The 23,904-nt window shown below is 46.6% G+C and overlaps 1 protein-coding gene across 1 annotated transcript in view; it reads left to right on the top strand.

The window, feature by feature from the left end:
- ETFB (electron transfer flavoprotein subunit beta) overlaps positions 1-23,904 on the top strand; it is a 107,120-nt gene that overhangs the window by 51,787 nt on the left and 31,429 nt on the right. The window contains exons 3-4 of the mRNA XM_068243135.1: positions 19,160-19,318; positions 23,371-23,433. Of these exons, the coding sequence (XP_068099236.1) occupies positions 19,160-19,318; positions 23,371-23,433 (222 nt within the window). The remainder of the gene's footprint in view (positions 1-19,159; positions 19,319-23,370; positions 23,434-23,904) is intronic.

The raw sequence follows: 23,904 nt of genomic DNA on the forward strand, positions 1-23,904 counted from the left end.
TGAAGTATGTGGCGGAACACCTGATACACTGTTGGTAGCTCAGAGAACAGAGGCTCAGCATGACAGCCAGCGATTGTGTTGAAGGACAGCTGAAGTGAGAAGACTATGGAGGCTGCCATATTTACTCCCTGTTAAACAATACCAGTTGCCCGGCAGCCTTGCTGGTCTATTTGGGTGCAGTAGTGTCTGAATCACACCAGAGACCAGCATGCAGCTAATCTTGTCAGATCTGACAATGTCAGACACTCCAATATTTATAGCTCAGTCTGTGTTCTCTCGTGTCAGCAGGGGGCAGGCTCAGACTTGAAAAGACACGAGAGAACACAGACTGAGCTATAAATATTCCTGAGCAAAGCCAGACTGAATGCTCAGTCGGGGATTTTATCAGGGCTGATAAGAAACAAGCTGTGCAGTGCAGAATGAAACAGAAAGCATGGTAGGTGGTTTCTCTAATGTTCCCACTGATCAATATGGTAAAATACATGAGGGTGCTTCGTCTCTGGTTCCCTTTAAAGGACAGCTGAACCCATATTTATTTCCTTTTACGCAATATCAGTTGCCTGCCTGTCCTGTTGATCCTCTGCCTCTAATACTTTTAGCCATAGACCCTGAACAAGCATGCAGCAGGAGTGTCTGACATTGTCAGATCTGACAAGATTAGCTGCATGCTGGTCTCTGGTGTGATTCAAACACTACTGCACCCAAATAGACCAGCTTCGTCTCTGGTTCACTTTAAAGAAAAATACCATCTGATACATACCTATGGAGAAGGAAGGCTCTGGATCCTATTGAGCCTTCCCTGTCCCCCTCATTCCACGTATTTGCCTAACTGGTTGAATGCACTTTCGGGGACCCTTGGGAGCACTCGTGTCCCTGAATGCTCCTGCAGACGGGCAGCACTGTAGTGCACATGCAATGAGTACGCAGTCGCAGTTCAGAGGCGCCCACCTTCAGGAGCACTCGGGTTCTCAAAGTTTTCCTGAGGCTCCTGGGGGTGGTTTAACGTATATCTAGAGCCTTCGCTCTCCATAGGCATGTGTTAGACTTTTTTTTTTTTTTTTTTTTTTTACGCTACTGAGTTGCTTTTAAAGCAGAACTTCCTCTCTGCTCTAAAAGATAAGCAACAACATAATCACCTTTTAAAGAAAAACATTTCTTTATTACTGCTAATACGAATCCTGCAATAAATCTGCAGTGTGTCTACTTCCTTCTTTCATTTAAAGGACATTTATTTTCTGATTGAACTCGATGGACATATGTCTTTTTTGAACCCAAATGACTATGTAACTATGAAACATCTCCGCCCTTAGTTGCTGGCCCCCAGTCCATGACGGTGCGCAGGACGACCTCCAGGTCATCCTCTACTGCGCCTGCGTGAGCGCCGCTATCGGTCACCTCCACGTGGTCCGGGGTGTACTGCGCAGGCAGTAGAGGACACATGGCGAGGTACCGTCGGGGACCGGGAGCCAGCGGCGGGGAGCAGAGATGCAGCGAGGGACATAGCGGCTGTCAGGGGCTGAAGGAAGCCCCAGGTAGATAGTACGGGGGGGTTGCACTATATCATTGATGACTCTTTAAGCAGGCATAGGGTTAACATCCTTTGTTTAGAAATCAGCTGCTCTGCCCAGGCAGCTAGCTGTCACAACTGAGATATCAAATTACATTCCTGATTAGTCACAAATGAGGGGAGATTAGACAGGCTTAGTGCTTTGAATACATACAATGTGCGCGCAAAACCGTTAAGTGCATTATAACACACGCAAAACGCTAGCGCGGCCGTGCTATGATTTAGCACGGTTTAGTAAATTAACCCCATTGTGTTTTAGGGATGCAAGATCACATAACATTTTTTAAAGGATACCACAACTGACATGTGGCATGATGAGATAGACATGTGTATATACAGTGCCTAGCACACAAATTACTATGCTGTGTTCCTTTTTTTCTTTCACTGCCTGAAAGAGAGTTAAATATCAGGTATATAAGTGGCTGACTCAGTCCTGACTCAGACAGGAAGTGACTATAGTGTGACCCTCACTGATAAGAAATTCCCCTTTTTATCTCTTTCTTGCTCTCAGAAGCTATTTTCTGCTAGGAAAGTGTTTTATAGTTGGAATTTCTCATCAGTAAGGGGTCACACTGCAGTCACTTCCTGTCAGGACTGAGTCAGCCACTTACATACCTGATATTTAACTCGGGCAGAGAAAGAAAAAAAGGAACACAGCATAGTTATTTGTGTGCTAGGCACTGTACATACCCATGTCTATCTCATCATGTCACATGTCACTTCGGGTATCCTTTAAAGACAAATATATTTAAAAGGTATAAGATAAAAATGATACGACACATCATGGGATTTAGCATTACTAATACAGTACATCTGAGCGCATGCTGCATTTCAGTGAGTGAAAACACGAACGCACCAATAAAATCCCGGCCATTAGCGGGGAACGGCTTGAATCATTACGCGGCTTCGGCCTTCTCAGTAATGGAGATTATATATCCTCCCGCTCGCTCTCTTCTGGGGCGCGTTGGTGACCCTCGGCTCTTCCAGCGTCCCCTCCCAGACCGCCGTGTGAAATACTCGCCAGAGCGCTGCACTTTGTGGTGGCGTTTACGTGACCTGGAGCGATGCAGCCTCCCGGTGGGCACGTCTCCCTTAACGAGCTGGCCGGCGTCCAGACTGCGAAACACAGCATCAGCGAGCCAGGAGCGCGCCATTCCACAGCAGAACGTATTCTCCGAATGCCTCCCCTTCCACACAAATAATTGGGACATCTCGGAGAAAAGTTCTGCTTGCTAGACTGAAACTTCCAAGTGCAGAGCCTGAGTACTTTGATTATGTTCAGTTATGTGAACTGAATGTGATCAGATCAAGCCAATTTATATGTAAAACTGTTCAGACTTTGCCTAAAGTGTATGGATAGAGTTCTGGGGTTTTTTTTTTAATTTCCTGCCCTTTTCCCTCTCTTTTTGTAGAAGACAAACCAAACACAAATGACAGCAAAACACATATATACTTTTATACAGTACAGTAGAATCTCATTATAGTTAACTCTGATATAAGCCTCTGGCTATAGTTAACTCAGTCCCCAAGTCCTGACAGTGCACCTGTATAAATATACGTTTGACCACTTCTGATATAGTGAACTACTTGAAAACTACTTGACCAGGTCCCTTAGGACACCCGAGGTGAAACTAAACTAATAAACAATTGTATCTATCTTCCTTCTCCTAAAAATGGCTTTTTAAGATATTCCACGGTTTTATTTTATGTTTAAATCTACTTTAAGTTTTTACTTTATTATTTTTGTTCAATGACACATTCATTGAAGTATGCCAGAGCTAAAATCTATGAACTATTGACCCTTTTATCTCTTTCCTGCTCTCAGAAGCCATTTTCTGCTAGGAAAGTGTTTTGTAGTTGTAATTTCTTATCAGTGAGGGTCACACTGTAGTCACAGATAGTCATTTGTGTGCTAGGCACTGTACATACCCATGTCTATCTCATCAATCTTGTCACATGTCACCTCGGGTATCCTTTAAAGTGTACTAAAACAGTGTGTGTGTGTGTGTGTGTGTGTGTGTGTGTGTGTGTGTGTGTGTGTGTGTGTGTGTGTGTGTGTGTGTTGATTTATAAATATGTATCTTAAGCTGGCCACTAACGGTCCAATCTCTAGCGAAAAATTGTTCGAGCGATCAGAACTTCTGATCGGATTGGTTGTAAATAATCTCCATTGGTGGACACAATCGATTATCGCCCGAATGAATTTTCGTTGAACGAAAATTTGGATTTTCTTGGTGGTCATGATAGATAGGAAGCAATGATTGGTTAGTTGATGGTGTAGTGAACGATTTTTCGTCCGATCAGAATTTCTGATCGCTCGAACGATTTTTCGCTAGAAATTGGACCGTTAGTGGCCAGCTTAAAGCGGAATATAACCCTGCATTTCAACTTTGCTCTAAAACATTATTTACAGTATATTATATGCAACCAGCATTGGAAGGGTTACACAGGGCTTTAAAGTTCCTGGAGATTTCTGCAGAGGCATCCGAAGCTGACATAGATACATTTTGTTTACATAAATGTATCTAAGTGTTGAATGTGACTCATCTCTCTGACTGAGAAGGAGTTGGAGGACAGCCAAAGAGTGTGTAACATTTCTCAATAGATACATATAACTAAATAGAATGTAACAATCTGAACTTCTGCATATCCACAGAACTTTAAACCTCTGTGTTTAACCCTTCCAATGCTGGTCTAGTAAAAAAAAATGCTTTTTGCATATAATATGCTGTAAATAATGTTTTAGAGCAAAGTTGAAATGTAGGGTTATATTCCGCTTTAAGTTGAAGAAAATTTGTAGTAAAAAAAAAAAAAAAAAAAACCCTGACGTATACTTATCTCATGAGGGGAAAGACTCTGGATCCTAATGAGGCTTCCCCAGTACTTCTCAGTCCTGCTGTTCTAGTGAATTCAAAATTAGATTTTACTCATGAGGTGAATTATCAAACGTTTGGGAAAGCTTAGTGAATTGAGGCCAATGTGTCGAGGATAAAACTGGGAGGGGCCTGAGCTCTCCAATTCTCTCACACCCTTTGCTCTGTGTGAATTTATTATGTGGGAAGTGTGGGAAACACGGTGGCATAGTGGTTAGCGCTCTCGCCTTGCAACGCTGGGTCCCCGGTTCGAATCCCTGCCAGGTCAACATCTGCAAGGAATTTGTATGTTCTCCCTGTGTCTGTGTGGGTTTCCTCTGGGCACTCCGGTCTCCTCCCACATCCCAAAACATACAGCTAAGTTAATTGGCTTCCCCCAAAAATTGGCCCTAGACCATACATGCACTACACGATATAAACATATGACTATGGTAGGGACTAGAGTGTGAGCCCCTCTGAGGGACAATTAATGACAAGACAATATACTCTGTACAGCACTTCGTAATATGTCTGCTCTATATAAATACTTAAACTCCACGCAGTCCTGTTCCCTCTGTGCATAGCTGCAATTCTGGCCTCAGCCACTGGGAGTCACCGGAATGCCTTGCTCACTTTGCACAAAATGGCAAATTGGATTGGTTGAAGCATCCCTATGGAATACAATCTTGATTGTATGATTTACCGATACAATCTGCAATCTTGTCACAGGGGATTGGGTATATTGCCACCACTTCTTCAGAGAGGAAGCATAGCAAAAAGAAAAATATCGAGCTTTTCTCTTGTCAGACTCAAAGCGCTTGCTTCTGTGCAGCCCGACCCAGTGATGTTGACAAGGAGATGGGGTCCTAATCCCCAACGGGGGACAGCCATCAAAGGTCTGTACTCACCTTTACTGCAGGTGGAGATTACAGTTTTTTGAAGATGGCGCGTAGTATCCCGTTCACTTTAAAGTGGACCTGTTCTCTTGCACAAGACACAAGGAAAACTGAGAAATCCACCTTGTGTGTTTTTTAGAGTGAAGAGCCTGTCTTAATTCCTCTTCCTCATCTTCAAGTAATCAAAAGTGTAATCTCTTAGCTGTGCCAGCACAGAAATTTGGCAGACACAGCTAATATGTAAACACAGGATGTTAACCCTTTGTCTGCTTCCATGAAAGTAGACACACTGCAGATTTATTGAAGAAGTTCTGTAAGCTGTGACAAAGAAATGTTTTTCTTTAAAGGTTATTATGCTGGTGCTTATCTTTTAATTCTCAAACCCACGAAGGGATTTTTCCAAACAATTTGTGCAAAAGTGACCAGGCTATTTTTTTTTTTACAAATTAGTGCTCTGCAGCTTTACAACCTTGCTGCAGAGCCATACTACTGAGCACACAAATGAAACAACCCCCCCCCCCCCCTTTCTGTTGGTGGGCTCTGATCGCTAGTGGGATGTTTTTTGTCTTTTTTTTTCTTTTATGTATTTTTTTTTAAATACATTTTTTTTACTTTTTTTTTATTTTCACTAGTCCCCTCCCTTCCCCCGCCAGCCAATCAGGGCGATCCCTTCTCATCGGCATCAGCCTATGAGAGGGGATTGCGATAGGAGCCTCTCCAGGGGACAGCCGAGTGACACGGCTGTCCCCAGTACAGCGCTGCTGTAGATCGAAGCGCTGTACAATGTAAATAGCCGGCGGTTTTGCTAGTGGCAGACTGATGATGGAGCGGAGCTCAGTCACTCAAGCGGGATGCGTGCGCGATCCCCTGCAAAACTTCGCCCCAGGACTTGACTCCTTTCGGCGTTACGCGGTCCTGGGGCTGCCACCTTCCCAACGCCTATCAGCGTTAGGCGGTCGGGAAGTGGTTAATGAGAATTCGTTAATCAATGTTTCTTGACGCACGCCAGCTTTATTAGAGCAGAGCTGAAGTTCTGAGTTGAGGTAAATCGGGTAACCATAATCTAATGAACCAAAGGCATACCATACCCCTGCTGGTTTCTCATTTGCATATCCATTCACTTCCATAGCAAGCCTATGAAATGTCTAGGCTGCAGTAACCGCTTTCACCACTAGGTGTCTCAGCTCTCTGTCACAACTTGGAAGACATTCCAGACAGTCCTAATTTTAAACAGATTTGTTACACCTCTTTACCCTTTATGGGGAGGTGATTCTGCTGAGTAGCAGGTGCTGTGTGGAATGAGAAGCTGCTGGAACCTGCTGCACCTCCTGTGTAGTAATTGTGGCAGGCTCTGGACTCTTATATGTGCAGCATTGGGTTTGTATTAATGGCATACTCGCTAAAGGTGGCCATACATTAGAACTAAGATGGGCAGATTCGACCAAGAGACAAATTTATCTGTAATCGAATCTGATTAGAGATAAATATGTCTGTAATCGAATCTGCCCATATACTACAGGCCGATTCCTGTCTGATGAAATCATCCAGTCATCATGTGCGCTGAGTTGTGCGGTCCTGCAGTGAGGCCTTAATGCTGCAGTGGCCTATTCAGTAAAAAATAGCCTGGTCTCTGGGGGGGGGGGTTATACACCACAGTCCTCAAGTGGTTAAAGAGGAACTGTCACACAAATCTTAAAATTTGAGAGGCATACAATGAGCCATACATTACTTTTCTCTTCTGTTGCTGTCCCTTACAGTAGGTAGTAAAAGTCTGACATAACTGACAGGTTTTGGACTACTCCATCTCTTCATGGGGGATTCTCAGCATGGCCTTTATTCTTTATAAAGACACTCCCTGAATAAGATTTATACAAAGATGATGATCAGCCTCCTTGCTCACCGTACACTTTTTTGGCAGTTGGACGGTGCAACTGCCATTAACTAAGTGCATTTTGAAAATAAAGAAATCCCTGTGAAACCCCCCCCCCCCCCATGAGGAGATGGGCTAGTCCAAAATCTGTTGGTTCTGTCAGATTTCTACTACCTACTGTAAGTGACGGCCACATAGGAGAAAAGTAATTTATGGCTCATTTTACTCTGGAAGAAACGTACTTCTTAATTGTATATGTTTACATATATTTTAAACGTTAAGATTTTGGCGACAGAGGTCCTTTAATCCTAATGGGCAGCTCTAAATCTTTCAGTTTCCAGTTAGCTGCTGACTTGCCCTGTCCAGTCAGCAGCCGAGGGGAGGAGCTTTGCCCAGCTTGTATTCCTCAGGTCAGGGCACAAGCATGACTTATTATTCAGGTAGTGCTGTGCAGCTGGCCTCTCTGAATGCCGGGGATCGGGGAGTTAAGGCATTCCTCATACTTTTCATCTGTGCATCTGCCTGGATTGCAGTTTTAAAAATATAGTCGTCTTTTAAGTCAAGTGCCCATTTGCGTCCCATGTCAGTGGAAGCCCATTACTCAGTGCGTGTAAAGCTCAGAATGATGTGCTGCGCTCAGCCGTATAGGCAGGAAGCACAATACAGACGTGTGATTTGTGCCGCAGAGCTTCCCTGCCTGTCCGCAGCCTCTTATCTCCTCATCTTGTGAATGAGGACGGCTCTGGCCATTGCCGGGACCGGCCCTTCCCCCACACCATCCAATCAACAGACCTGTCACATCTACTTTTCTGCTCTAGTAATTTTAGCTCAGACCCGCTTTTGATTTCATTTTATTTTTTATTTATTTTTCCTCCTCCTGTTCATCAAAAGTGAGCAGAGTGGAGGAAATCTCTGTCCATTACTGATCCCGGCACATTTCTCTGCCTCTCTCCGGGAGCCCGCCGCTTTCCACCAGTCACATCCCCCCACAGCAGCTTAAAGCCAATCTACACTAACAATGTTCAGTCTCCCTTCTGACTTTCCATCTAACGCTAAGGAGGGCCTCCGACTCTCCCTGCTATTTCCATTCTGAACTCTGGAACTCAGGAGGGCTTTTTATGTAGGTTAGGAGACCAGAAAAAAACGTATCCTTAGTGGTGCGCCACTACACTAGTATAAATACAAGGATAAGTAAATAGTAAATCATTTCAAGAGACCAAAACCTTTTTTTTTTAATAAAGATAAGCTTATATATTGAATTTATCAAAGTGCAAAAATTGGTTCACAAATCTTCAGAGGTTCATCTTTAGACACGACATCCCATAAAAACGTGCAACAAAATAGCAAGATTAATTGTTTGGACAACTGATCTTACTAGTTGTTGTTGCACTCAAAGCTCATCTTTATAAAAAAAAATCTTTTTGGTCTCTTCAAATGATTTGCTATGTACTTATTATCCTTTTATTCTCAGGAGGGCTTTTTGCCAAGTCTCTAATAGAGATGGACAAAGCAATGAAAATAATTCCAGTATCAGGCAGCACTCTCCTTGCAGCGCTGGGTTCCCTATTTGAATCCCAGCCAGGGCACTATCTGCATGGAGTTTGTATGTTCTCCTTGTGGCTGGATGGTGGCTCTGCCTATGATGCAGGAGACCTGGGTTCGAATCTCGGCTCTGCCTATTCAGTAAGCCAGCACCTATTCAGTAGGAGACCTTAGGCAAGTCTCCCTAACACTGCTACTGCCTATAGAGCGTGTCCTAGCGGCTGCTGCTCTGGCGCTTTGAGTCCGCCAGGAGAAAAGCGCAATATAAATGCTGTTTGTCTTGTCTTGTCCTTGTGTCTGTGTTGGTTTTCCTCCTACATCCCAAAAACATACAGGTAAGTTCATTGACTTCCCCCTAAAAATTGGCCCAATGTGTGCACTACACGATACATACATAGACATATGACTATGACAGGGATTAGAATGTGCACTCCTCTGATGGATAGTTAAGCGACATGACTATGTACTCTGTACAGCTCTGCGGAAGATGACAGCGCTATATAAATACTAAATAATAAAATATCTGTAGCCTAATCCCGGCCTAGCAGGTGTTTTGGCTGAAGTCTGACAAGATTATCTGCATGCTTGTTTCAGGTGCTACTGACCAGAAGGATGAGCAGGACTGCCAGGCAACTGGTATTGTTTAAAGGGCAGCCTCCATATGTCTACCACCTTGGGGTTCCTTTTTAAACTGACGGGTTATGGAGGGGACTTGGAGGCAGCAGAGGGGGTGTATATTAATAGGTTGATTAGGGTAGAGTGATGGAATACCTTAATCAAAATAAAGATTTGCGATTGAAAGCAAATTTGCAAAACCAATGATCGTCCCTCGCTTTCCTCTCTTTGATCAGCAGCCATCTTTTTCTCTGCACCATTGTCCATATTGGTTGGTTGATGCAGACTCTTCGGGGCTGTCCGTTCTGCAACTTTTAGACACCTCAGAATTAGTTGGATAGCCATCCTGTCAATCAAGGTGGTCTTTAACCACTTAAGTACCAGCAGTCTCTGCCCCTTTAAGGACCAGAGACAGCTGCAACAGAAACGGCGAAACCCCGATCAATCGCCGCCATCACCGCCGCACGTCGGGAACCTGGGCCACCCACTCTGCCGTCTCTATGACAGCAGAGTTCCTATGAGCCGGTCAGGAGCCGCTTTCATTGGCTTCTGACCCTGTCTTTCAATGTAAGCCAATGGAAGCTGCTTACATTAAAAGACAGGGCCGGGAGCCAACCATGAAATCGCTCCTGACCGGTTTACAGGGCTCTGCTGTCATAGAGACAGGCAGAGCGAGTGAGCTGCGGAGGGAGACTACGAGGATTCAGCGGCGGGAGCGACGTAAACAGCGGATGTGTGCAGCAGTGGTGAGTTGAAATCTACCCCCTGGCAGCCAGATAGCCTTTAAAACAGGGCGTAGATTTCAACTAGCGTGGTCCTAAAGTAGTTACTTACAGTATTCCCTACTATTCAGGTGCTCAGATGGGGGTGTGGTAGCTGTCAGGGACATAGCAGCATGAGGGTGCGCTGTGGAATAAGTGCGCATAAATGTGGGGTGAAGAGGATGATCAGAGAGCCCCCCCTTCCCCATGGAAGCCCAGTATATAGTGTTATCTTCCCACAGCTTTGCAGATCTGTACCCAGAAGTCTGCTTTAAAGGAACTTCTCCACAGAGGTGGGACATTTCTTCCAGGGCTGTGGAGTCAAAGTCGAGGAGTCTGAGCAGTTTTAGGTACCTGGAGTCGGCGGTTTCAATAAACTGAGGAGTCAGATGATTTTTGTACTAACTCCAGAGCCCTATTTTCCTCTGTCATTCGTGCTTGCAGAGAGAAGGTTAACTTTGGACGACATTCCACTTGTTTGCTATCTTGGTCTTCCAAAGTTCTTCTCCATCACAGCAGTTCAAAGGCATCAATATGCTCTCCCGCTTTTCCTCCGTCCGGCTTTCAAAGCCGTAAAATGTCACGGAAAAGATCAAAGCCTCCACCAGCCTACCTTTGTTTAGAGACGTTTTCGATTTCTGCAACCTATCTAAGCTTTCCTTGCAGTGTGGCGTTCGTAAACACAAGCAAAGGACCTGCATAGTGCTGCAGGAATGTCCAACGGTAGAAATACCTCTATAGTTAGTGCGTAATACAATCACAATCTCCAACAACACAAGCAATTTTGGCAGAACCAGAATGCTAATTACAAGAAGCAATAGGCCTGATGCGCAAACAGATACTAAAGTCAGCACAGAGTATCGCGCCTTGTGCAGTTAGTGTGCCCTGCAGTACATCAGTAATGTGAATGATGTGCAAATGAAGAGGAACAGAGTTGGGCAACAACTTCAACCAAAGACGACACAGGAAATTACGGGACAGGCAGGGCAGTTTGTAGGCTAAATTACACCTAGGGCGAGGCTGTAAAAAATTGCGGTTAGTTGTAAGGCTAGATAGGTAGGTGCCCCACTATAGGCTAGATGGGTAGGATCCCCCAGTATAGGTTAGATAGGTAGGTGCCTCCAGTATAGATTAGGAAGGTGTCCCTAGTATAGGTTAGATAGGTAGGATCCCCCAGTATAGGTTAGATAGGTAGGATCCCCCAGTATAGGTTAGATAGGTAGGATCCCCCAGTATAGGTTAGATAGGTAGGTGCCTCCAGTATAGGTTAGGAAGGTGTCCCTAGTATAGGTTAGATAGGAAGGTGTCCCTAGTATAGGTTAGATAGGTAGGATCCCCCAGTATAGGTTAGATAGGTAGGATCCCCCAGTATAGGCTAGATAGGTAGGATCCCCCAGTATAGGTTCGATAGGTAGATGCTCCCCATAATGGAGGGGGGAGTCGGCCGTGGGAAGGGTGGCCCGAGTTCTCCCTTTTTTCCTCTCCACCTGGGGCCCCCTCCATGCTCCCCCCTCAGCTGCAGAGTTAGGGCACCGGGAAGCGATGTAAAGAGCAACTCACCTCCCTGCGTTCCAATCACCGCTCACTTGCTGCTGGTCTGTGCATAGCCGCTGATACACACTCTCTACTTCCTGATTAGCAGGAAGTAGAGTGTGTATAAGCAGCTATGCAGAGGAGACCAGCGGCAAGTGATCGGCGATTGGATCGCAGGGAGGCGAGTTGCTGTTCACATCGCTTCCCTGTGCTAACTCTGCAGCAAACGGGGAAGCACGTAGGGCGGCCCCCGAGAGAGGAAGGGAGGGAGAAGTTGGGCCACCCTTCCCACAGCCACGGTACCCCCCTCCATCAGCACTTAGGGCAGCCGCACAGTTTGCACGCCCTTAGAATCGGGGCTGGGGACAGGGCAGGCTCTATGCCAGCGCTGGGTAAATTACGGCCCATGGGCCGGATCTGGCCTAAGTGCACTGCTACACCAGCCCGCAACAGGCGGATGGATCCCCCTCCCTGCAGAGTTGTGAGTGGGCTGTGGGGGATTTGAAACTCGCCTTCATTCACCGCTTCCCGTGTCGCGTCTCACATGACGTGATGTGCCAGCGTCTTACACACTGGCACGTCCCGACGTCACATCGTGTCACGTCCTGTTGCCATGGAGACACGACACTGGAAGTGGTGATTGAAGGTAAGTTTCAAATCCCCTATAGCCGGGCCCGCAGCTCTGCAGGGAGGGAGGGGGGTTGAAATGTAAAGAATGCTGCTTGTGGTCCGCGGCATTCAGCTTAGGCCGCATAAAGATTGCCCAGTCCTGCGCTATGCTATCCAAAGCCTTTCCCCTACTTGGGTCAGTATCAAACCTGAAGTGTGTAGGAATTGATCACTATGTGGGATCAAATTCCAATGGGGAAGGGATTGATCAGATTGGCATATTAGGCTGTAGTGTAATCCACGCCTTGCTTTAAGCCTGGTACACATCCATATTTAATTGGACAATTTTACCACTTTCTTGTCGTTTGAGAGCTTAACCTACACAATCTGCTTATAGCATTCACAATCTGTTGACCCTCAGACTACATGGGCGTAATAAAACCGGACAGTAATTGATCAATCAAAATTGTATGTGTGTGTACGCATCTTAACCCTTTGGGGACCGGCTGTCTAACCCCCCCTTTAAGGACCAGGCCATTTTACATGCGGGGGGGATGGGGGTCAGGCAGCCGGATCCCTGGTAGGGCTAGCTAGACATGGTGCCCCCCCTGTAGCCAGGTGTCCTCCGTATTGCCAGCAGCCTTTACTCACTTTCCAGGCTCCAGCGATGAGCAGCTCTAGCCCCCTCCGCTCTGGCCGACATCCTCGCTCGCACTGCCGTTAAGTTCCGGGTCGCGGCTCGATGACGCCATCAAGCCAGGACCTGACGCCTACGTCAGGTGAGCGGAGATGCAGGCCAGAGCGGAGGGGAGCGCCAATCGCCGGGGGAACCACAGGAAGGTGAGTGGATCCTCTTCTTCCCCTCCTACCGCCGCTGCTGTAATAGTGATGACTACGATCCGCCGGGCGATCGTAGTGATCAAGTGATCAGAGCCAATCACGATGGCTCCTGATCACTGAGGGGAGATGTCTGCTGTCATTTGCCAGCTTAATCTCCCGTCTCGGGTGTGCATGATCGCGTCGGGAGCGAAAATGGCAGGTGGCATAAATCCTACGCCACATCAGGCTTAGACTGCCACAAGTGTGGCGTAGGACTTACTACGGGCGGTCCCCAAAAAGTTAAAGGTCGCCACGCACAATGCATGAAAATGATCTGATTGTGCGCAATTCTATAAAAATGCTCTGTTCTGAAAAATCGAAAACTTTTTTTTTTTTTTTTTTTATTTGAGCAGGGTACACTTGAGGCTGGTTTTACACCTGGCTATTGCATTGCGATGCTCCGCCCCCATAGAATCGCACTGCAACACAAATTCTACATTCATATGACCCTGTGGCAGAGTGCGCCGACAGGGTTATTTGTGTAGCGCATCCCCTCCCTCACCCAGTGACCTACTTCCTGCTGGATAGGAAGTGGGCGAGTACTGTGGGTACTGCCTGCTGGACAGGAAGTGGGCGAGTAGTCCCTGCTGGACAGGAAGTGGGCGAGTAGTCCCTGCTGGACAGGAAGTGGGCGAGTAGTCCCTGCTGGACAGGAAGTGGGCGAGTAGTCCCTGCTGGACAGGAAGTGGGCGAGTAGTCCCTGCTGGACAGGAAGTGGGCGAGTAGTCCCTGCTGGACAGGAAGTGGGCGAGTAGTCCCTGCTGGACAGGAAGTGGGCGAGTAGTCCCTGCTGGACAGGAAGTGGGCGAGTAGTCCCTGCTGGACAGGAAGTGGGTAGTCCCTGCTGGACAGGAAGTGGGCGAGTAGTCCCGGCTGGACAGGAAGTGGGTAGTCCCTGCTGGACAGGGAGTGGGCGAGTGGTCCCTGCTGGACAGGGAGTGGGCGAGTCGTCCCTGCTGGACAGGGAGAGGGCGAGTCGTCCCTGCTGGACAGGGAGAGGGCGAGTCGTCCCTGCTGGACAGGGAGAGGGCGAGTCGTCCCTGCTGGACAGGGAGAGGGCGAGTCGTCCCTGCTGGACAGGGAGAGGGCGAGTCGTCCCTGCTGGACAGGGAGAGGGCGAGTCGTCCCTGCTGGACAGGGAGAGGGCGAGTCGTCCCTGCTGGACAGGGAGAGGGCGAGTCGTCCCTGCTGGACAGGGAGAGGGCGAGTCGTCCCTGCTGGACAGGGAGAGGGCGAGTCGTCCCTGCTGGACAGGGAGAGGGCGAGTCGTCCCTGCTGGACAGGGAGAGGGCGAGTCGTCCCTGCTGGACAGGGAGAGGGCGAGTCGTCCCTGCTGGACAGGGAGAGGGCGAGTCGTCCCTGCTGGACAGGGAGAGGGCGAGTCGTCCCTGCTGGACAGGGAGAGGGCGAGTCGTCCCTGCTGGACAGGGAGAGGGCGAGTCGTCCCTGCTGGACAGGGAGAGGGCGAGTCGTCCCTGCTGGACAGGGAGAGGGCGAGTCGTCCCTGCTGGACAGGGAGAGGGCGAGTCGTCCCTGCTGGACAGGGAGAGGGCGAGTCGTCCCTGCTGGACAGGGAGAGGGCGAGTCGTCCCTGCTGGACAGGGAGAGGGCGAGTCGTCCCTGCTGGACAGGGAGAGGGCGAGTCGTCCCTGCTGGACAGGGAGTGGGCGAGTCGTCCCTGCTGGACAGGGAGTGGGCGAGTCGTCCCTGCTGGACAGGGAGTGGGCGAGTCGTCCCTGCTGGACAGGGAGTGGGCGAGTCGTCCCTGCTGGACAGGGAGTGGGCGAGTCGTCCCTGCTGGACAGGGAGTATGCCACTAGGATTCCTGCGTTTCTCATCGTAATTGTGGTGGTGTTCTACACATGCGTCCCTTGACTTGCATGCATTCCGTCACTGTGGAAGTCCGACAATAACACAATGTTGACTATGTGGTGGGACGGCGTCCGATCGGGCACTTCCAACGCAACGCTGTAAGTGTGCTAGGCCCCATTACCTTGCATTGTCGTTGTGTTACCCTACTGCAAAACAGGTTAACAACGCACACTTGCAAGGCAGGTGTAAAAGCGGCCTGAATGTTTGAGGCTTAGAGGATGGTGAATCCTGGGAGTACAGTATAGAGGAGTGCTAAGCTCGTGAGAAGTCTTGGGAAGTGTGAGGAGGGGACCAGGATGAAGGATAGGAGAGCTGATTGCTCTGGCCTGCATCTCCACTTCTGCTTGCCTTTGCTTGCTGTTTCCTGGATGTCTCAGCCTCACTTTTTCTTCTTTGAGAATCTAGAATTCCCCTTTAAGCCCCTCTAACTCATTCCATCAGCCTGTGCCGTCAGCCCCTCAGAACAAGATTACCTTTTCCCATAATGTTTTCCTTCTGTTAATGTCACTGCTTTTCCCATCTCTGCCTTCCTGTCACCCATATTGTCCTCCCAATCTTCTTTCTCGATTTCATCACTTCTCTGCATCCCTCCCATCATCCTCTCTGGTTAATGACTCAGAAAGACGGTGCGGGCCGCTTCCCCCCTCCTCCGCCTGGTGAATGTCAGCGAGTCGCAGGCCCGTCTTCTGAGGCGGACAGGGTGCCGATTAGTACATCTCGCGCCCGGCGTTGTCGTGTTAAGCAGCGCCAGTTCAGCTTTTGTCTCACTGACTCGCCTGGCACCCGCTATAGCGGAGGGATCGGAGTCGCTTCCTGCCAAGCCTTTTGCTGGCGGAGGATGTGTGACCTTGAATCCCTCGGCGTGAGGCCCGCAGGTTTTTTATTTCCTATATTTTTTCTCATGTTAAAAAAAGGACTATATGGCCTAATGGAGCCGGTTCAGCTAACATGGCGGTGCGAGTAATCTGTATGTTACAAGATGCCCTCACGCTGGGATCGGCCTCATTTGCATGCAGCCGCAGTGCCCGTCGGCGTACCATTACCTCGCGCGCATCTGCCCGTCTGTCTAATCCTGTTACCTGGTCTGTGGGGAGAGGAGGGAATTGTCAGAGCCTGGTGACAGAGCGCGGGACCTGAGCACACAGACTTAATTACAGTATACAGTATCCAGGAGTGACGTCTGCTCCAGGAGAGACAGGCGAGCTATTTAACCTCCTGCTGGGCCCCTCCGCTCAGGTGTGGATCCGCCGCCGCAGCTTCCTATTACCGCCTCATTTTCACCTTAAACCCACAGAATTAGACACCAATCGTTAACTCTTCCTGTGATTATCCTGATGGTTTGGGCTTAAAGGGAGATTGATAGAAAAAGCAGTTCAGATCTGTAAATTACTAGCATTTACCACAAACCTCTTTCAGATGACTTATTTGATTTATGAGCAGATATAAAAACAGGCCACCCTGCCGCGATACTGACAGCACCATGGTTACTGGGTGTGCTGAATTGCTGATTAGTCCAGAACTGCAACTAGAGGGGTTTATGGGTATAAGGACAGTGTAAGATTACGGTATCACGGCCATTATGGGGAACAGACACTAGGGATGTATTTAGATTGCACTGACCTTGCACTTTATCGAGTGTTACTGTCCTGCCATCTTCTGCAGCACATTACAGAATACATAGTCATGTCACTGACTGTCCTCAGAGGAGTTCTTATTATTATAGTCATACTCTTATGACTTACCATAGTATTATTATGTATTTATATAGCACTGACATCTTCTGCAGCACTTTACAGAGTACATAGCCATGTCACTGACTGTCCCTCAGAGGAACTCGCAATCAAATCCTGCCATAGTCCTAGTCTAATGTCCTACCATATTATTATTTATGTATATAGCACTGACATCTTCTCCAGCACTTTACAGAGTGTTACTGTCCTCTGAGGAGCCCACAATCTAATCCTGTCATAGTCTAATGTCCTACCATATTATTGTTATGTATTTACATAGCACTGAAATCTTCTGCAGCATTTAACAGAGTACATAGTCATGTCACAATGTAATTCCTACCATAGTCTGTCCATTGTCGTCTAGGGCCAATTATTAAGGCGGAAGCAAATTAACTTATCTGGATGTTTTTGGGATGTGGGAGGAAACTGGAGTGCCTAGAGGAAACCCTCACAGACACTGTTTGAACATACAAACTCCATGCAGATAGTGCCCTAGCTGGGATTTTGACCGGGGACCCAGTGCTGCAAGGCGAACATTAAAGGGTCACTACAGCGAAAAACTGTAAAATTTTAAATATGTGCAAACATACAAATAAGTACATTTTTTTTCCCAGAGTAAAATGAGCCATAAATGACTTTTCTCCTATGTGGCCGTCACTTACAGTAGGTAGTAGAAATCTGACAGAAGTGACAGGTTTTGGACCAGTCCATCTCTTCATAGGGGTATTCACAGCGATATATTTATTTTCAAGAGCACTTAGTGAAAGGCAGTGGCTCTGTCCAACTGCCAAAAAACTGTGTAGGGAGCAGGGAAGCTGGCCAGCATAATTGTTTAAATCCTTTTTAGGGACTATCTTTATAAAGAATAAAAGCCTTGCTGAGAATCCCCCATGAAGAACAGAGGTGACATTTCAGCTTATAGTGGATTGGCTGTAAAACTCCCGCTATACGTGACTCCAGAACACCCGTGTCAGCGTTTCCAGCGGCCATTATTACTCTGAGTAATACTGAGCACACAGTTCCAGCTATTATGGGATGGATGATTAGGTTGTAGTAATCTAATCAATGAGCTTTGCAATAAGCATTTGTGAAATGCCAATAAAATCCTCTGTCTGCAGATGGAAGCTGACTTGGAGCCGACGCTTCAGCTGCTATTATTATTAGTATTATTGTTATTGTACAGTAGGCACTTATACAGCATTGACACGTTTTCTGCAGCTCTTTATAGACTACACTGAACAATTTGTGCAATTACCGTCCCTGAGCGGAGCTGCAGTGGGGATGGTGTCCATGAAAATGGAAGCCTACGTACTAGTGAAATATATAAAATACAACCTGATGAACCTCTCTCCACATCCTCCAATCAGCATCCATTTTAACGAGGAACTTTAACCCAGGATAGAACTTCATCGTTGATACTCCTTTCCCATGAGAAATCTTTACCTTTCCTCAAATAAATTATCAGGGGGGTCTGTAAAGCTGATATTGTAGCAAACCCCTCCCACAGTGTGATGTTATGACCAAGGGCCTGACAGTTTGCTGTCTGTGATCCATGCTTTGTGGGAAATACCCACACCTCTCCCCGTTCGGAAAAAATAGCTACATAGTTATTCGGGTTGAAAAAAAAGACATACGTCCATTGAGTTCAACCAGAGAACAAAGTACTCCAGCCTGCTCCCTCACATATCCCTGTTGATCCAGAGGAAGGCGAAAAACCCTTACAAGGCATGGTCCAATTAGCCCCAAAAGGGAAAAAAATCCTTCCCGACTCCAGATGGCAATCAGATAAAATCCCGGATCAACATCATTAGGCATTACCTAGTAATTGTAGCCATGGATTTCTTTCAACGTAAGGAAAGCATCTAAGCCCCCTTTAAAAATGAGTAAGGTAGGGTACCAGGCTAGCCCCACCCTCCTCTACAACCTCTGATGCCCCATCCTAGAAGCCCCTTAGCTGTAATCCTTCTCTTAGACCTGCCCTCTGCCATTTACCTAAATGCCAGGGGGAAGACTACATGTGGTAAGTTGTGCCCCTCCCCTTTCCCAGTAGTGGTCAGGGAAGTGAAAGAGTGTTTACTGCACCACATCATGCTCTTCCTAGAAAACACTGCACAAGACCCTGTAATGACAAGGTGACCCGTCTCCAGAAGACACCAGGGTACTTGTCAGAAGCCCCCGTATGGGTCCAGCACTGGAAGAGCTTCGGTGTGAATTTGTGTTTGTTGGGGGAAGTAGGGCGACATGGATGCAGAGAAGATGCATGAGGAGTAAAGAACTCCTGTCTGTCAGCTTTAATTTATATACAGCGGGGGTGGCCACACCCACATATTGGTTACTAAAGCTCACATGGTGTTTATCTTTAGCGACCAGAGATCTTCTGTTGCTTGAGTTAGTGAATGTTTGTTCTGACCTATTGTAATGCTCTTACCACAGGAGACCATCAGGACGGCGCTGGCCATGGGGGCCGACCGCGGCATCCACGTAGACATACCCGCTAAGGATGCAGAATCCATCGGACCATTTCAGGTCTCCAAGATCCTGGCTGCTGTGGCCAAGAAGGAGAACGTCAACCTGGTGGTGCTGGGAAAGCAGGTGAGGCATGGTGATGTCTGGGAATGGCCATGTTATGGATACATCTCCCTGAGAGTCTAGATCACACTTCATCTTATCGTAACAAATAAAAAAATCCCTCTCTTGAATCCTGAGTGTAGCTTTTGCACTTACAGCACAATTCATTTCAGCTTTTCTATTAACGGTAAATGAAAAATAGAGTGACTGCTTTGATGTAGAAAATCAAACAAGCTGTTGTTGCTACATCAGAAGCACTGTACACTGGAGACAATGTGATTGGCTCACAGGACTGGGCCGCTCTCTCTCCATGTGAGTTGTGGTATGCTAGTGATTATGGGAATATAACGTAAAGACGCGTTCAGGTTTAGAATTTAATGTACTGATGTTTTGCACGAGCCACAACTCTTGCTTTTGGCACATCTGAAACCATTAATGGTCATGTACACAAGTTACCTAGTCAGACCCTGGACATATACAGTAGCTCCCACCTTGTTTCGTAGCCACCTGCCAGCTTCCTCAGGAAAGCCATTAACCACTTTGCATGCCTAGGTTTTTACTCCTTAACCACCTTAGCAGTATAGTCCATTACCGTCGCGGTGGATATCTCAGCCCCTGGTGGGCCTTTTTTTTTAAAATTTTTTTTCTTTTAAAACGTGCAGCTAGCACTTTGATAGCTGTGTGTGTAATTTGATCGCCACCGCCGCTACGCACTGCAAAACACCCCCCCCAGATCCTCAGCGCAGCCTGCTCAATCGCCGCCAGGCTGCGCTATGGGGTGAATCAGGACTTCCCATGACGTCATTCCGATCCTCTCCATGTCGATGAAAAAATCAATTAACCCTTCGCACACTTACATGCAAATGTTCAAACAAATGCATTCACAGATTTACTCATCCAGGCACAACTGTTATCCCTACAGCTAAATTAAAAGCCAGGGTTTTAGTTCACAGAAGAATGCATTCTTATGCTTAGTCACCTATACTGCGTAGAAGTACCCAGGTAAACATAGGTGTCCTAACTCTGGCCCTCTAACATGCATAGTGCAGACATGCAAACACATTCATTGCATCAAACCTATCAATGGATTAGGAGCACACATCCTAACTTCCTCTCCTGGGAAAGACAGTGCATCTTACCAATCGCACAAGGGAGCTAATGTTATGTGTCCATGTGCACCATGCGCATACACCAGCATAAGCTGTCTGCATGCTGACAAACATACAGGGGAAGGGGGGAGTGCACCGAATTGGACCCTAGCCACAGGGGTCAATGATAAGAATAAACATACATATATCCAGGCACATCGCCTCTAGTTAGGACATTAAATAAATTATTAGGGAAAGGGAGGTGCTGAAGGGGGTGTGGCTAGAAACAGCAAAAATCAATTAACCCTTCGCACACTCACATGCAAATGTTCAAACAAATGCATTCACAGATTTACTCATCCAGGCACAACTGTTATCCCTACAGCTAACCTGTATGTTTGTCAGCATGCAGACAGCTTATGCTGGTGTATGCGCATGGTGCACATGGACACATAACATTAGCTCCCATTCACACTGGGGCAATTTACGTGCATTTTCCTAATCGCTGGTGATCGCTAGCGCTTTATAAACGCTAGTGTAATTGATAGTATGCTAGCTGGTTGCCCGTGTATGTATTTGGCTGGTATTGGCTCCGCCCACTTCTACTAACCCTAACACACAATTACTCAATGACCAAGTTTGTGAGCTTTGGGGTATTTGTCATCAATAATTTGCATTGAAATGAAACCAATCTGGTTGGCTGTTTGTGGCTCCACCCCTTTTCTGAATTTGAACCCCCGTCACCCAATGAGCAACTGTACCAGGTTTGAGGCTTGTGCCATTAACAGTGTAAGAATGGCAGCAATTAAATATTCTCCTTGAAAATCAATAGGTGAATTTTGATTGGCTTTTGCAGGCTCCACCCACTTTTCTGAATATTAATCCCAGTCACCCAGCGACCAACTGTGCAAAGTTTGAGAACCCTACCATTAACAGTGTAAGAATGGCTGCTGTTTACATTTTCCCAGTGAAATTTGTACTTGTCTCCGCCCCCTTTTTGGTTATGGGAATAAAAAGTATCCTATATGTTATTCCAGGTAATGTACTATGTGTGTGCCAAATTTCATTCAAATCCGTTCAGCCATTTTTGCGTGATCGAGTAACAAACATCCAAACTTTCATATTTATACTATTAGTAAGATGGCAGTGATCTCACTGCAGCGATTGCCGGTGATTCGCGTTTTGCGTAAAACAAAAACACGGGGGATGCAGAGATTGTGAAGTGATAGCGGTTTAAATGCTTTAAAATTGCGAATAGTGATGGCTCACAAATCGTGGCAATGTCCAGTTAAAAAAAAACGCAAATCGTTGCTAACGTTTTACGATCCCCAGTGTGAACGGGGCCTTAGGGCCCTTTTCCACTAGAGCGATTGCTGAATCCCAAAATCGCAAATCGCTAACGATTTTAAAATCGCTAGAGTTTGCTAAATAACACAGGTATCACGGTAGGTAATTTCCACTACCGCGATTCGATTTTTACAAAAGTGCGATCGTGCCACGGAGCGATTATTGCCGCTATTTTGCTATGCAGTGCATAGCAAAATCGCAATCGCTGGAAAAAAAGGATTTTGTTGAATCGCAATCGCTAGCATTCAGCGCAAACGCTAGCGATTGATAGTGGAAAAGGGCCCTTAGAGCCGCTATAAACAGGCAAGGAAAGTGTGAGAGTAGTGTCAGTCTGTGTGGCAGAACCCTGTTATCAGTACTCTGGTTATAGAATAGAATAGAAAAATAGAAAATCTTTATTGTCATTGTAACAACCGAAATTGTACAACGAAATTCTTAAGTGCAATTTTCCAGCAAAAGCAAAGACAGCATAACATTCCATTCTTACATACATTGCATTGCACACACCCCTTATCAACATGGCCACTTAGCAGCATTTAACATAGAAATGGCTGAAGGATAAAAACTGTTCTTTAGTCTGTTTGTCTTAGTTTTTATAAGTCTAAAACGTTTTCCAGAAGGCAGATGTTCAAATAACACATGTCCTGGATGTGAGGCATCGCTTAAAATTTTCTTAGTATTCCTGAAACAAAAAGAAGTATATAATTCTTCTAATGGAAGAAGAGGACAGCCCACTATCCTCTGGGCAACCTTAATTGCCCTATGAAGCTGCTTTTTCTGTGCTACTGTGCAGCTTGAAAACCACGCACAGAGACCGTAGACTAGGACACTCTCCACTGTACTGCGGTAAAAAGACACCAACAATTTCTCAGGAATATTATTCTTCCTAAGCACCCTTAAAAAATATAGCCTCTTCTGTGCCTTTTTCACTACTTCAGCAATATGTGACCCCCAAGTCAGGTCCTCTTTAATAGTAACTCCTAAAAACCGAAAGTCTGTGACCCTTTCTACAATATTTCCATTTATAATAAGTGGCTGAATGTCATCTGCCTTCTTCCTAAAATCCACTATAAGCTCCTTGGTTTTAGCTACATTTAGGAGCAGATTATTGTCTCTACACCACATTTCCAGCCTTTCTACCTCATCCCTATAGGCAGACTCATCCCCCCCTGATATGAGCCCCACCACTGTAGTGTCATCAGCAAACTTAACGATGGTATTACTATGGTGGGACATGGTTATGTCACAATATTCCTCACCTGCATCAGCAGAGCAGCAGAAGATGCCACACACAGAAGCAAGCCAACGAATAAAATATAAAATGACTGCCATCATTTCAAATCAGGTTATACAAAGCAGCATAAACAGATGAAGTGCATCTCCAGTTTTATTGCCGAGATGAATAGGAGGCATCAGGCAGCCGCATCTGATGCACAGAGCATAGTTTCTGCATATCGATGGTGTCTGTGCATTGCACGTGTGATGCGTGGTGTCAGCATCACGTTTGCTGCATATACGTGTACCGTCACGCTGTGCTGCTCGCCCGTGTTTCCCGCAGGAAGCCGCCCTCCCGGAGCTTGTCTGAGATAATAGCGCACACCATGCCCTCCAGCTCATCTCTCTCTCTCTCTCCTCTCACAGGCCATCGACGATGACTGTAATCAGACCGGACAGATGACCGCAGCTCTGCTTGACTGGCCTCAGGTAGCCCTTCTGTATTCTGCTGTCTCTAGAAAGCAAGGGTAGCGCACAAAGCAATCACCATCCAACACATCTGCTAAGGAGGGCCAGAACTCGAAATAGAAAGTCGTTTTCTACAGCTTTGTCCATTGTTGGACTGCAGAAGACTGCAATTAAAAATAAATAAATAAATAAAATAAAATAAAAAAATTTAGATTTAAAGAACCACTATTGCGAAAAATGTAAACACATACAAATAAGTGTTTCTTCCAGAGTAAAATGAATATGAATTATTTTTCACCTTGTTGCTGTCACTTACAATAGGTAGTAGAAATCTGACAGATTTTGGACTAGCCCATCTCTTCATGGGGGAGTCTTAGTATTTCTTTTACCTCTCCCCTGGAAATGACACACAAACACTTACACCTACTGTTGGAACACTATAGTTGGACTGTGAACCTGCCATTCAGTAAGTGCTTTTGAAAATAAATCAAC

The sequence above is a fragment of the Hyperolius riggenbachi genome, chromosome 6, assembly GCF_040937935.1.
Source record: "Hyperolius riggenbachi isolate aHypRig1 chromosome 6, aHypRig1.pri, whole genome shotgun sequence".
Classification (NCBI taxonomy): domain Eukaryota; kingdom Metazoa; phylum Chordata; class Amphibia; order Anura; family Hyperoliidae; genus Hyperolius; species Hyperolius riggenbachi.